The 14,707-nt window shown below is 33.9% G+C and overlaps 1 protein-coding gene across 12 annotated transcripts; it reads right to left on the bottom strand.

The window, feature by feature from the left end:
- Positions 1–1,712: 1,712 nt before the first annotated feature.
- LOC109856153 (DNA-binding protein RFX2) lies at positions 1,713–14,339 on the bottom strand. 12 transcript variants are annotated; one of them, XM_020431118.1, is made up of 18 exons: positions 14,121–14,339; positions 13,486–13,924; positions 8,651–8,970; positions 7,899–8,091; positions 7,559–7,603; positions 6,953–7,058; positions 6,410–6,509; positions 6,171–6,281; positions 5,525–5,659; positions 4,846–5,027; positions 4,268–4,741; positions 3,986–4,107; positions 3,810–3,907; positions 3,539–3,694; positions 3,198–3,400; positions 2,956–3,109; positions 2,704–2,755; positions 1,713–2,611 (listed from the first exon to the last, which is right to left on the bottom strand). In XM_020431118.1, the coding sequence occupies exons 2-18, from the start codon at positions 13,598–13,600 to the stop codon at positions 2,568–2,570; spliced, it is 2,610 nt and encodes an 869-aa protein (XP_020286707.1). In that variant the 5' UTR covers positions 13,601–13,924; positions 14,121–14,339; the 3' UTR covers positions 1,713–2,567. The 12 variants fall into 12 exon arrangements, with proteins under 12 accessions (XP_020286707.1, XP_020286705.1, XP_020286703.1 ...); XM_020431116.1 differs by having other exon boundaries at positions 6,171–6,317; positions 7,899–8,079; XM_020431114.1 differs by having other exon boundaries at positions 6,171–6,317; positions 14,121–14,338.
- Between the last annotated feature and the right edge of the window lie 368 nt (positions 14,340–14,707).

Genomic DNA, 14,707 nt, shown 5'->3' with positions numbered 1-14,707 from the left:
ACAATACATCTTTTATCGTGCGAAAGTTACGGGAACAAATCAGTAAGCGAATTAAGCTATTATAGGTGCACTTTGGTTTCGTTGAAACTGCGCGTTCGCACAGACGCACATATCTCTCTATGTCATGAGAAATATTAAAAATATTTCATTGGCGTACACACATTTACATCAATTATAGATTCTTTTGCCCTTTTGTGACAAAAGTTTCTCGTGAGTTATATGTTTCGTGTTTAAATGTACGAGATATACATGAATAAATCAACAGTTACACTTAAAAAGTAGGAAAAATTACATGAAAAAAAAAAAAAATTATTTAAATTACTAGCTTTGGTGTTTGCGATAAATAACTACGTGAAATCACTACATGTCGATTTGATTAATCTCTTTCGTACATTTTTCGATGTTCGAAGAGCAACTTATATATATTATATACACTGTGAAAAAATATGTATAAAACAACTCATTTATAAATAGGACGTCGCCATTCGACGATATATAAGAGATTGATTCAACTTCGTGCTTGAACAAATACCAATCTGTGTAACGCAGCTACATAACGTTCCGCGCGAACATGTATTAAATCACCTTAAAAAATAATAATATATACGAAAACGAATCAAACTCAACATACAATACTCTCGCAATATGACGGACTTATATCTAATTCCTTTCTTGTAATACAAAAGGAGACACTATTAGAATGTCTATGTGGATAATAATAAAACATATACCGACACATATTTTTATTGTACGTATTCTCGACCGATTTTTTTTCACGAGTTTTCGAGCCACTTAAAGACACTCTTGTCACGCTTATCATTATAACTTCTGATTCTTCTTTTAACTTCAATAATTATTGGATATTTCTATTTTCATGTCATTATAACGTATGTACATTCAATGTATAAAATGCATATCGTAATACTCGATCAGTAAATCAAAACATTTCACGTCTTTCTCTCTCTTCTTCCTCTTTTTCTTTTACACAATTTCTTTTTTTTTTTTTTTTTTTTTGTACTATTCGTTTTAATTATACCGAGAATAGTAACGCACTGCAACAGAGACTGCTATCAAACGAAACTTTCACACCGAGCTCGATGCACGATCTCTTTCTCTCTCTCTCTCTCAATACATTTTTTATGTTAAAAAATATGAATGTCGGATATATGTGTTAACTTTAAAGTTTATATACCGTTTACACAGCAATTATATATAATAATATATATATTTATAATAATTTTCCTCTATCTTTCGGTAGGAATAGTTTTGACATATTACCGTCGGTAGGGCGGATTTTTGTAATTGGTTGCACGTGAATCTGTACAAATCGGAATTCGCGAGCAAAAAGTCAAGATCTTGCTCTCTCGATGTTCTCGGATTTCTCGCGTTTTCCTTTGCACACGTTGAGAAATGTTTGCGGTTTAAGCCCACTCAATCTAGTTTTCTTCAATGTATATTTGAAGGACGTGTCAGAAATTTTATTCAAAACAAATTTATCGTTAATAACTACTAACTCATATATAAATATTTAATAGAAGGTATCGATCGCATCGATACATAGGTATATAACATAATAAATAAGTTTTAATAATATGTAAAATTATATCACATACATGAATCATTATATATAAATTCAGTTTAGAATTATAAATTATTTTATATATATATATATATATATATATATATATATATATATATATATATAAATACGTACACGAGAGATTCGGGTGTAAAGCCGGAATAAGTAACATTTGATATGTATTATGCCGTTTTTTTACATCCGAATCTTTTACATGTAGAAAAGTAGAACTATTCACATTTCAGTAAATGCATCTGTACATAAAATAATAAATATAATAAATATGAAAACACAATCAAGTGGGCTTCACATTATTTTTCTAGCGAGGGCATGATAAATTCATGGTCCCGTATATACGTTTTTTTTTCTCTTTTCCCCAAAGATGTGTTTCGACTAGATTCGACATACATTCGATTAACGTACTAAACATCGTGCCAGCGATACCTTAATTCTGCACCGCATCTGTATTATGAGGCAAGAGCTTTGCGGAATACACAATACCTCTTTATTATTATATATCTTATATCACACAGACTTACTTAAATTGTATACATCATGGGCGTTATGCAAAAATTCTCTTCTTTTTTTTTTATAAATCGTAATTATAATTTTACGTTATACAAAATAATAATTTACGAGACTAGTATGTTCTTTGTATACACCGTTTCGTGAGAAAATAATCCTTTACGATCTTTGTGCACTTTTGACAGTAAAGAAAAGCAGATCTGTAAGATAATTACAAGGACATATCTCAGAGAAAAAGAGAATTCGTTTGTCGTATCGTAGATATGCACCGACATAAATGCGTTTGTTTATTGTAGTTTGTTTATTCACAATTCTCAGTGATGAATAATATCGGAAATAAAACAATTGAGATTATTTTCTCATGGAACAGCATATAGTGTAGGCCTGCATGCTTTCGTGCTAGCATTCGTACTTTCGTACACTAACCGGTTTACTCACAAAACTAAAGGGCGTAGGCACGCAGTTAGCTTAGCTTCATACGTTTCTGTTGGTTCGCATCAGATGTATCTAAAATAACATTTCACACATATGATTTTTTCATTTACCTCACAATAATTGTCCTATAGAAGAGAAAGTTTTTTTTTTGGCGAAAATCTTACCTCCGTTAGACGTTGTCCCAAAATTGCTGATCAAAGAGCAGTTTTGACTTTTCTGAAACAAACAATTCTTTTTTTTGTTTTGATGCAATATATATACCGTAATATACACATACTAGATATATAAAATTGATAATTATATAAAAATAATTATTTATATATATATATATATCTTATTTTTACTTGCAACTAAAAAAAAAAGACATTATAATTAAAACAATTACATAGTGATGAAAGTGTATAAAGTATACTAACATCTCCCATTACAGCTATCGGCGTTGTGCCAGTTGCAATCGCGACTTGATGCTCTATTAAATAAAACATGTATTCATCATAAAGTAATCTTATAAGGTGAAAAGATCCGAAACTGGCTGCGCTTCGCAAAGTGAGATCTCGGATAACCATTGAGCTACAAAGAACGCAACAATTAAAAACTTTTGTAAAACATTCATCATTGTAAACATATATATATATATATATAATAAACAGATAAAAACCTATAAAAGGACCACTTGAGTAAAAACTGACGCGCAGCTTTAGCAAACGTAGGTTTTTCCTCAAATGGTTTTAGCACTTGCGTCACAACACCCTTCAACCAAATCGCCCAATCCTCCAGAGAATTTTGTTGCTGCAACGTTGCTTTAAAATCCGTCTCCAAACGTTCTACCATCCCATAATCACACTGACACACCCAAGACGCCTATAATATATATAACATAATCAAGTATGCACACAATATACTTGTAAAAACACGCACATTTTAAATACGTATATTAAATTAATGACAAATACAGAATATGTAGACAGATTTTCGATAGGCGTTCACGTATCAACTTACTTGTTCTTGTACGTTATGAAAGTCAACGCGATTCAAGTCGGCCAACATTTGACTTATCTGATTCGAATTTTGAAGTACTGCACGCGCAGCTTGCGCAAGATGGTTTAATGACGTGTAACGCCTTAAAGTTTGAGCAAAAGCTGACACTGCAGTCAACTGCAATCAGCAATAATATCATATCACTCACACACACACACACACACAAGTATTATTTTAAATTTCAAAAAATCATCTTATATTTAAAAATAGTTTTTGCTATGAGTTCAAATACCTTAATTTGTGTCATTTCTTCAGGACAGTCGGCCATAGCTGATTGTAACCAAGATTCTAGTCCTTTTGCAAAATTTCGAATAGACTGCGTTAAAGAACCTAGTCAGAAAGAAAAACAAAAGTTTTAATGTATAAATTACTAAACAAAGTAATGATATAATGAACACTGCAACATACTTGGTATTGGTCGCAATACATTAGGTATTAATACTTCAACTAGATTCTGATAGAACGTAAAGTCAACCTTTTTGATAAAATCTTGTACTCCCGTACACTTACACATCTGATATAGTTTGGTTCTGAAAGATCAAAATTGTTTTTTTATGCTAAAATTTCATACAATATATAATTGCGTATATAAGTTTTATATGTTTAATTATGTACATATGACGCAAATGTATAAAAATATATTCAGTATATGACATTTATAAAAAATTTAAGTAGCTAAAGGATCTTTACTTTGATAAATACTTCTCTTCTTCGCACTCGTCACCGTTATTATTGTCCTGGCTGCGCCAGAATTCTCTCCAGAGGCTCTCTACCGTGGCAAATTCGAAATTCAACACCGCGTCCAAAAACGCTTCGCAATGCTCTCTGTATATGCTGCGAAACGTATCGATGTCCTCGAGCGTGCAATCCTCTGGCAGTGTCGAATCGTGACTGATAAAGATTTCCGGAAAATCAGGAATAGCACCACTCGCTTCACCGAGATACTGATGATAATGCGGCGGCGAGGAATTGGTAGAGATATTTGCATTAGCATGCGTATTGTTATTTTCATAAGATGATTCTTGCTTTTGATTAGAGAATTTGTAACGCTTAGTTTGAGAGTTCGCGCTCTGCTGCTGCTTCGGTGTACCATCCTCGTTCAACATGATCAGAGGTGAATTTGGTTTGATGCGAATCCCATAATAATGATACTTTGAATTTCCCCTAAAATTGAAAAAAAAAAAAAAAAATCGAAACACAATGTAATATAATGTATTAATTTGACATTTCTTGAGATCTTTTAAATAATTTTGAAACTTTTGTCTCACCTTGTTCCTAAACGTCTAGTTCTCAAGCCCATAAACACAGTGCGTATCAACTTTCCAAAACTGGCCGCGTTCACAGGATCCAATTTATTTTCAGTACAATGTCGTATATAATGATTATAAAGAGTTGATCTTGGAAGAGAAACACCGTCAGCATTTTCGTAATTTTCCAACAACCACTGCATCTGTTTATATGCATACTAACTTTATTCACATAATAAATATAGTATATTGACAATATATTATGAATAACAAAAATAAAATAATATACAAATAAAAAAAGAATATAACAAATTATTTTACTGCAATTAATGTTTACTTATTAAATATATTTAAATATATATGTAGAGAGAGATAAAAAAATTATATAATACTACTCTATGCACAAAAAAGAATATTGTATGTTCTATGTATAAAAAAATATTTTATTAAAACTATTATTGACTAACAGCAAACACATATAAATATTAGTTGCACAACCATTTCTCAATATCAATTGCAAATGTTTTTTTCTCTAAAAGTTCCAAACAAAAAATCTTTAAAACTTGAACTACACATTAACCATATATTAAAACTATATTTTCAAGGCAAATCAATTAATATACATGCCAAAAATAGAATTAAAAACCGAATAATTAGTATGTCAATCAAACAAAGCAGAAAACTGAGTTTTTTGGCTTACGGTGGCTTGGGAGACTCTAGTGGCATGCGTCATATTTGCAGCCGCGGCCGCTGCAGCCTCCTCCACGGTGACATTGGTACCTCCAGAATTACCGCTGATCAAGTATGCCCCGCCACCCCCGCTAACCACAGCTTCCTATTGAACAACCCAACACACCGATGCTTTGTTAACCCTCGCGCGTACTTGATAAAGTTATCTTGAATACTTTACAGGTTTGTTTTTGCAAACTATCACAACAGTTGGAATGAATTGGAATACGAGTTATCTCAAAATTTGAATATATCAACACTTGTACATATCTGTACAAAATATCTACAAAATGTCACTTGAAATAAAAATTTAATGTAAAATTTGCTTATTTCTTAGAAAGAAAAAAATCTCAATTCTAATCTTACCAAATAAATTCTTAGTTATATATATTTTTACATAGTTTTGATACTGTGTGTGTAAATAATTTGAGACAAAATTTCGACAACTCGTACGATCATGCAGAACACATGCCTGCAGAGATAAGACACGTAAAATACATATTCTATATTGCATTAATCTCTCATTCAATGTATCCGAAACTAGCACTTGCTCAGCTTCTAAAAAGAGAAAAGCAGAAGAGAGAAAGACGTAAATTGTGAGACATGCATAATCTTACCGCCGCTTCCTCTTGCGGGCTAGTGCGCGCCGCAGCAGCCGCAGATATGAGTGCTTGAGTGGTCGGGTCTCCATCCACCACGCTCTGCTGGATCAAGTACGTGCCGTTCCCCTGTGATAATAATTGTCCGGTAGTCGAATTTGAGCCCTAACGCAATTTGGAATAAAATTAGGCGTCGATATTGTAATTGTTACGACTGCTATTAGGTCATAAGTATTCGAATGTAAAATGTTTTTTACCTGCGCATATGTTACTGGTGTTGTTGCCGGAGTGTAGTACTGACCGGAAGCCGGTGTGTACATCGTTCCTGCTTCTCCGACAGCATAAACAGGATATGTCCTGTGAAATATTAACATAAAAAAACATCGTAACAAAGTGATTTGTAAAACTTTGCGGTTAATTCGCAATTTGAAAGTGTTTACGTTGATCTTATGATAAAAGTAGAATATAAAATAGAAACTCAATCTTCAGAACAATCTGATAACAAAAAAGCTCTGTGATATTCAAGAAGATAATCAATTCTTGTAAAGTACGCGCTGGTTAATTTGCATAAATTTACTTTACTAAGAGAACTAAACGTTTTAATAATATTTTTAAATTTGCAAACTGCTTTGTAATGTGCATTACAAGACGTGTAGTAAAAGACGTGTTTTTTCAAATGAGAGAAATATGTGTATGATTATTATTACCGTAGAAAATAAATGTGACAGAGTTCGTGTAACTTTATATTTTTAAATGGTTTAATTAACAATGCTCTTTTTAACGTTTCAATATCAACTCACATCTGGCCATTTGTCGGTATATACGTGGACCCATCCCCTTCAACATACTGAACATAAGTTGGATGAGATACTGATTCGGACCCCACTGCCTCTCCGTCACCAGACACTGAAACAGAGAATGTGATTTTATATATTTGGAATACATCGTGCATTTTTATACATATATATGTGTATATGTATATAATCGACACATAAAGCTTATGTACAATTGAGATATAACCGACTTACACATCAAGTACAACAAATATAATCAACATATCACTGTAAATGTAATCTTTGGAATTTTTTCCACCATCAAAAATCAGTAAAACTGTCTTAAACCTACGAACAAATAAAATAAAAGTAGTTCTTTTTTTTATTTTTCAAAACTACTTTAAATCAAACAATTTTTATATTCACGTATCTCGTTTACAACGTGACACGCATAAATCCGTTGGAGACATAGAGAAACAATTGCGAAAAACATAATATAATATTGATTAATGAAATTAAAATTAATTCACAGACTCTTCGTGAGTCTCTACAAAATTGTAAAATTTATATAGAAGATAAACACTATATAAATATAAAAACATATAAAGCATGCTGTTTATATTCTGCCCTCACCTACAGCCGATGTGAGGGACGCGTAGGATGTTGTATCACTGGTGCCTATTGTGGTCAGAGTAGAAATACAGAAGTGCATATTTTTCAGCAGCATAGAAGGGCCAAATCTCTACTCAAACACTATAATTTTTCAAACTGATCCCCATATACTCACCGCAAACAATAAACTTATTCGCAGTTTGTTGTACAATCGAAAAGTACTTGCAGCTTATTGTACTTAGCTATTTACAATTTTATTTGCTCTTGTATTTTAAATATTTATGTTGCAGTAAGGTGAAAGCAAGGATCAATTCTTAAAATTTGAATTGCAGATAGAAAATACATTTTACTTGTTTATTACCTGTGACTGTTATGTAGTGCGGTGAATCACTGACAATAGTACCGGCCGATGTAGATGCGGCGTCAGAATCCACTAATGTGTGCTGGTTTGAATGAGTAGTATTAACCACTACTTGTGCTGTAACATGTGACGGTGTACCTGCCGAGCCGTTGGAAGAATCTGCAGCTGTTTCAAGTGGATCCTGAACCAATAACTAAATTATTATTTATAGTATGCGTGCTCTCTTGGCCCACAACTTGTTTTTGTAATAAAAACAAAAAAAAACAAAAAAAAACAAAAAAAGAAATCAAACATGTCTTCTATACAAAACACAAGTATTTTTATGCAACGTAAGTTTGAAGAATTCTGAAAGAACTCTGAATTTGGATTTTACTTCAACATTTGTGCATGTATCACTCTGTTATCAGTTGCTAAGAGCAGATGGTTCAAACGTGTTATCAGATTGGTTGTACAACACCTACAGAATATGTGTTATAAACAGATGTTACAGTAATAATTTTTTTCGTATATCTTTTTTACTCTATTGTATATATTTCTTGTATTCTCACCAATTTCACAATAAAAGAAAATGCACAAATATATCTCAAAGATGGGAAGAGAGAAGAAAATATGTCAAATTTATATTTTGCTGAATATTGACATATGATTATCTTCACGATGCTTAGAAAATTCTTGAAGAACGAGTAATTTTCCTTGGTAATCACAGTAAAAGACATGATTTGTGCAAAGATAACAAGAATAATATCACCAACCTGGATAGGTTGCAGATTGCTTGGACTGGAGGGATCTGGGCTTGTCACGACTGTGATAAGCTGCTGGCCTCTGCCTGACTGAGTCTGTGCACCATTACCACCACCGCTAGAACTGGAAGTAGTAGTCACGACAACCACGCTTGGCTTGGAATCCACCCCTACTGCCGTTGAGCCACCCCCACTGTTGTTAGCCCCGGTGGATGCTGCTGCGAGAGCGTACTGGGCTCCCGTCGTAGTCATGGCAATCACTCCTTCACCTCTCTCTACGCCTACTGTCTCACCACCACTGCTGCTATCTCCCCGCTGCTGGAGAGACGAGTCTACAACAGAATGATGTGCGCATATACCCTCTTGCCTAAATATCAATAACATCTTCCTGCCGGATTCTGCGAGTGACAAGATTCTTAAGAACAATGTACTTATTTCTGCACACACACACAAGCCCTGTTTTAATATCAATTTATCCAATCAAGATACATATTTAAAATTTAAATTTATATTCATGGGAAAAAATGCAAGTTAATTTATTCATAAGATAAACAATGTACTGTTTAATATAAGAAATATACGACCAAATTATTAAAAATTTTTCTTTTATTACATTATAAAAAACTATACAGCTTGAAAACATTCAACATTAGTTGCATATTAAACCTCATTTATTAAAAAGATTATCTTGTCAAATATTATTCTGTATTAGTTTAATTTTTAATTTTTATTTTACAAATGGAACTCTTAACAATATTTTATATAGTGACTATGTGAGAATGTCAATAAATTTCATTCACCTGAAGATGCTAATATAGTAGCAAATGCGTCCATAAGTAGACGCTAGAGAGCGAGAAAAGCGAAACGCTACAAAAAACGCTCTAAAATCTCAAAGCGAAATTTCTCATCCGCCGGGTTCCCGAGAACCAATTCGTAAACAACAGTGCCCCGGAAAGGGTCATCGAGCAACAACAATGCGTAAAATTCCCGGCCGTGTTTCGCGGCGGCCACCGTCCTAACCTATATCGCGGCTCGTTCACAATTGTACCGTACTTTCCCGCAGGTGTGGCGCATTCAATAATCCGCAGATCAAAGGGAAGCCCCGTAAGCGGGCTCGCGATACAAACGTACCACGTCACTGCCATTATTACGCGCGTGTATCATGGTTTATTGCACCGAGGTACCTGTTGGGGCGGCAGGTACCGAACACAATGTATCAAGGGGAAAGAAATTGCTGCGAGTGGGAGGGCGAAGGGGGTGGCCCCAGAAAGCGCGGCACGCGTGACTGGACACACGGCTCGCTTTAAGGGGGTTGAAACTGGTATCAATGAAGGCGGTTGGATCACGAAAGCAATTAGAGAGAATTATCCTGAGCACTGTGCGAGCACCCTCTTTTCGCTAAGGATGGCCAAGGGGGACTGATAATAAGCAGCTCACGGATGCTTCTATATTTATGTTTGAAAGAAGGCATGCGTAAATTTTTCTCTTTCTATATGCGTAGATATTTAATTCTATACTATTAGTTATTAAAATAAAGAAATAAATGAATTTTTGTTTCTTTTATCAATAAGATCTTGATATAGAATACATGGTATATTGTGTAGCATAAGCTTCACAGAAGTCTCCCTCCTTATGACTTGTATTTTGATGAGAATATCATAACATCGTTACTTGATATTGTAACACGATCTAGAGTTTTTTTCTGTTTTGATACACTGCAGCAATCGGTGCTTAATAAAGAAAACTTGATATAGAGGAAAAAAAACTGCTAATATTACATCAACATGATTCTGTTTAATTCTGATTTTCAGTAAAGTTTAAGATCATCGTACGTGTGTATAAAAAATAACTTAGAAAATTTTTCTTTGCCTAAAACTATACGTATACTTTACAACTTTAAATGTTTTATAATAAAAAAAAATTTCTGGAAAATTCTCTTCAATATACATAACTATTACATGTGTTGTTGGCACATGTTGTCTTCTATCTAAATTAAATTATAGAACATCTGTTCTTTCTGTTATTTTTTGGACACTTTTATCATTATATTTAGACTAAGGGAGATATCCAGTACATAGAGTTACTGCAAATGTTACAAGCAGACTTGATATGACAGTCTATGTGTTTGTTACCTTTACAGAAACGTATATCATAAGTGCACCTGGCCTCTGTTATGCATGGCTGATGGGAATAAACTTCTGTTCTTTACTTCTTTCTATCCATATGCCTATAACGTATCTTTATATATACTCTGTTTATATATATATATATATTTTTTTTTTTGTATAATTTAGATGCAAAATAATGTGTGCTTAAATCTATATTGACTCTGTATCTACAAATTATTTTTCCACACATAATATCATTTACTTCTCGACGCTGTTTCTTTTTATGGAAATAATGCACCTGGAATGAGATAAACTCACTCAGAGGGTGAGAACTTATGCAGATGTTGAAAAGTGAAATGGCAAAGATAAGAAGTAGATAGCATGAAATCAAATGACAAACATTAGTGGAAAAAAAAATTTATATCAAAGTGTGAATCATCCAAAAATTAAATATAGTACCAACACATAATTTATGATAATACTACTTCCAAGAATTATTCTGATTAATTTTGAAGTAAGTTGTTGCGAAGGAAGTCAAACAATTTTTTTTATATAATTTTATCCTCTCTTTCTCTCTCTGAAGATATCAACTACCAAAAGTTTTAAGTTACAGTTAGGAGAACTCATTGATATACTTGATAAGCCTGTTTTAATTGGGAATTCTTATATAGCTCTTCTACAGATTAGATTTCCCCTATAGAAAGTATGATATAATGGAATCACCAATGCATTACGAATTGGGGGAATCTATGAAGCCAATGATCTGCAAAAATCTTATCCTGTTATCTTCATATGCTAATTTTCTAACATTATATGTACACAAAGTATTTATAATATATATAAAAAGAGAAAGTTAAAATTATCTACTATAAAATAAAGAAATATAAAACAATTAGACAAGAAGTCTAGCTGGCTCAAATTTTTTGTTTCTTTTTAAAGAGATAGATCACATAGTTGCTTTAACAATATTATTTTCTAAGAACATTTTATACATATATGTCTAATCAAACAAATTTGTTATTTGATTTCAGTAAGCAGTATCCTTGTGCTTCATGTTTATCACTAAAAATTTAAAACCCTGTTTACAGACAGTCTCTTCGAACTTTTCTGCAATTATACTTACAAACATGTTCTGCAATTGTCTACAAATGAAACCGCATCAGCTGTTACGGAGATGTTCGCCAGGCGACGACGGCGACGTGTCCGTCGGCCTGATACGAGATTCTGCGGAGGACGGTTCATCCGATTAAATCTGCCTGAATCGTTTCTCACTCACCTGTCTTCATGAATGGTGTATGCTGAGAAGTAAGAGCGCCCGGGCGCACTTGCGCGACCGAACGACGTGATTTTCCGTCGCCGTCGCCGTCGTCGTCGTCGTCGTCGTCAGACGCACTCTTTCTCTCTCTCTCTCTCTCTCTCTCTCCCCTTCTCAGTCCCTCTTGCTCTCTCTTGCGCACTCCTTTGCTCAACCGACTCGTTGCTTCCTCGCTCTTGTAAGCGACTTATCACCCAGGAAACTGAGATTGGCCTCGTAGGTTGCGCTCGCTCGCACAACACCGGCAGAAAGCGCGAAAAAGAGCGCGGGGCGACACACTCCGACGAACCTCAATACTTTGTTGTGGACGGCTGGCCGGAGTAGTGTTGCTTGTCTGCTGCTACGGTCGCCTTGACTACGGCATCACTGACCGCGTCACGATCAGGGCCGTGCGTATAAAAATGTCGTACCGCGGGCATTGTTTTCCGTCGCGTTAAAATTATTATTCATGAAATTAAAAATTATTTTTCATCGTTTAGCGTTCAGTGCGTGAATTAATATTATATCTCTCAAATATTGCGTATTATTTTTGAGAAATATATAAATATACAATATATCTTATTGCAAATATAACATAATCTTTCTACACAATTTCTTTATACATGTAATTGTGCTTTTTTTCTCTAAGCTATTAAGTAATTTTTTTATTTTTCTCTTCAAGAAGTCTTAAAAAAACGCGATTTAACTGATTTTATTTGCAATGCGATGAGAGAAGTACCTTTTTATTACGTTATTACAACGCAACGGTGTTTAAGAAATATAACATATATATATTTCGAATGTCTCGCGCCACAAAAACGCGTACGCGTTGCGAAAATTAGTTTGAGATATGAACGTTAAATCGTAATAATAATCGGCATTGACAAGTGTTTCTGATCAAATCACTATCGGCTGAAAAATTCAGTCGATAAAGACAAGTTTCCGGTAATCGCTCCCTACGATGAGAAACGCGTGCCCGCGTGTCATAATGCGGCTTTCGGATGCCATTGCGCAGCGCGCAGAAAACGCTGCGCGCGCAGTTGCGCCAATGACGTAATTAAAGACCAGCTGTTCCTACTTTTCTATTTTTTTGTCCAAAATTATGCATACTTGTGTTATTTCCAAATAATATATATATAATTATGATGTATATAATGTATTAATAATGTGTGTATATATAAAAAAAAATTATTACATAATTTATATAAAAAATAAATTATATAAAAAGACTTTCACAATTAATAATATATATCATTACAATATATATACCTGGTTTTTATCATTTTTATATATTTAAAATGTACACATTATAAATGTACATGAGCAAATTTTTTATTCTTTACCACATGTCTGCTTTTACTGCGTTGAAAGCGTGTAAATTGTGAGCGAGACGAAGGAAGAAAGGATATAGTCTCAAAGATGATTTTCCCAAACTGATAACTTACAGAAAGCATCTTGATAGCCGACAAAACAGTAAGACCATTGAGATTCGTCCGCCTCCGTGCGTGTCATTGCATTTTGCGTGTACGTACAATTTTCTTGAAAAACAGTAAGGCACATCAGCGAAGAATTCGCTCCGCGTTCAAATTGTTTCTTTTTATCAACACTTTCGAATCCCGAAAATCGCGGGAAATTTTATCGACGGTTTCCAGAGATACCGTTTCCACGGGATATCCGAAAATATTTTCCGTATCCGTGAGACTCGCCCGAGACGATTCTCGCTAGTTCCAGACATAACAATTGCACATCATAGTCGATCGTCGATCCTCGCACGTTTTCTTCTGTCCGACATTTCGTTCCAATGTGTTAAATTAAAATCTGCACGTTTGCTTTCTTCCTTCTCGCGATCTTGTAATTTTGCAATTTACATCATCTCGTAACGCACTGCTCTCAAGAATTTGTATTGTATAAACTACACTTACTTGATTGTTTAGTTTTTTAAAATCTTTTTGAAAATATAACGTAAAAAATAATAACGAAAAAGCAATAAAAACGTTCATATTCAAACATTCAAGCGCGAATCATAATATAAAAAAGATTTATTACATATTTACTCAATGTATATTTGAGTTATACGTACTTGTTTTATGTAGAACTAAAAACGTATGGGAATACTTGTAAACATGTTAGTGATCCCTTTGTGCATCACCGTCCAAAAACGCGGCGATGAGTTTTTCACATGTTATTTTCTCTGATACAGGATATTTATCTCATGTACTATCGCAATTAACGCTCGAGATACTTTACGACTTACAATATTTGCGCGCGAGAAATACAGCGCAATTCAAACGTAGTTCCGGTCACCTCGCGCTCGTTGGCCCGGCCAACTTGGCCGTGAACTATGCGCCAATCCGAATATATCGAAGCGCGATATTGCGATTCTCGAAATATCGAATGCGCGCGCGATATTCAAAAATCAAACCCATAGAACATAGATGCATTAAGCAAAAACTGTATGGTATAGATGTGTAACATTTATTACTCTGCTTAACAGGTATCAACATGTGATATATACAAATACGTCATTTTTTGCGTTATAGCACTCAGCTTTACAAAAGTATTTAAATATATATGTATATATACATGTTACTTAAAAGGTATTTACATTTTACATATGTACACGTTTTTCTGTTACATTCCATTTCCTATGTGAAAAAAAATCAAATT

This window comes from Pseudomyrmex gracilis, unplaced genomic scaffold (assembly GCF_002006095.1).
Source record: "Pseudomyrmex gracilis isolate BER0280 unplaced genomic scaffold, ASM200609v1 scaffold_109, whole genome shotgun sequence".
Classification (NCBI taxonomy): Eukaryota; Metazoa; Arthropoda; class Insecta; order Hymenoptera; family Formicidae; genus Pseudomyrmex; species Pseudomyrmex gracilis.
The sequence above is the reverse complement of the archived record's forward strand: the minus strand, read 5'-3'. Positions and strand labels throughout refer to the sequence as shown.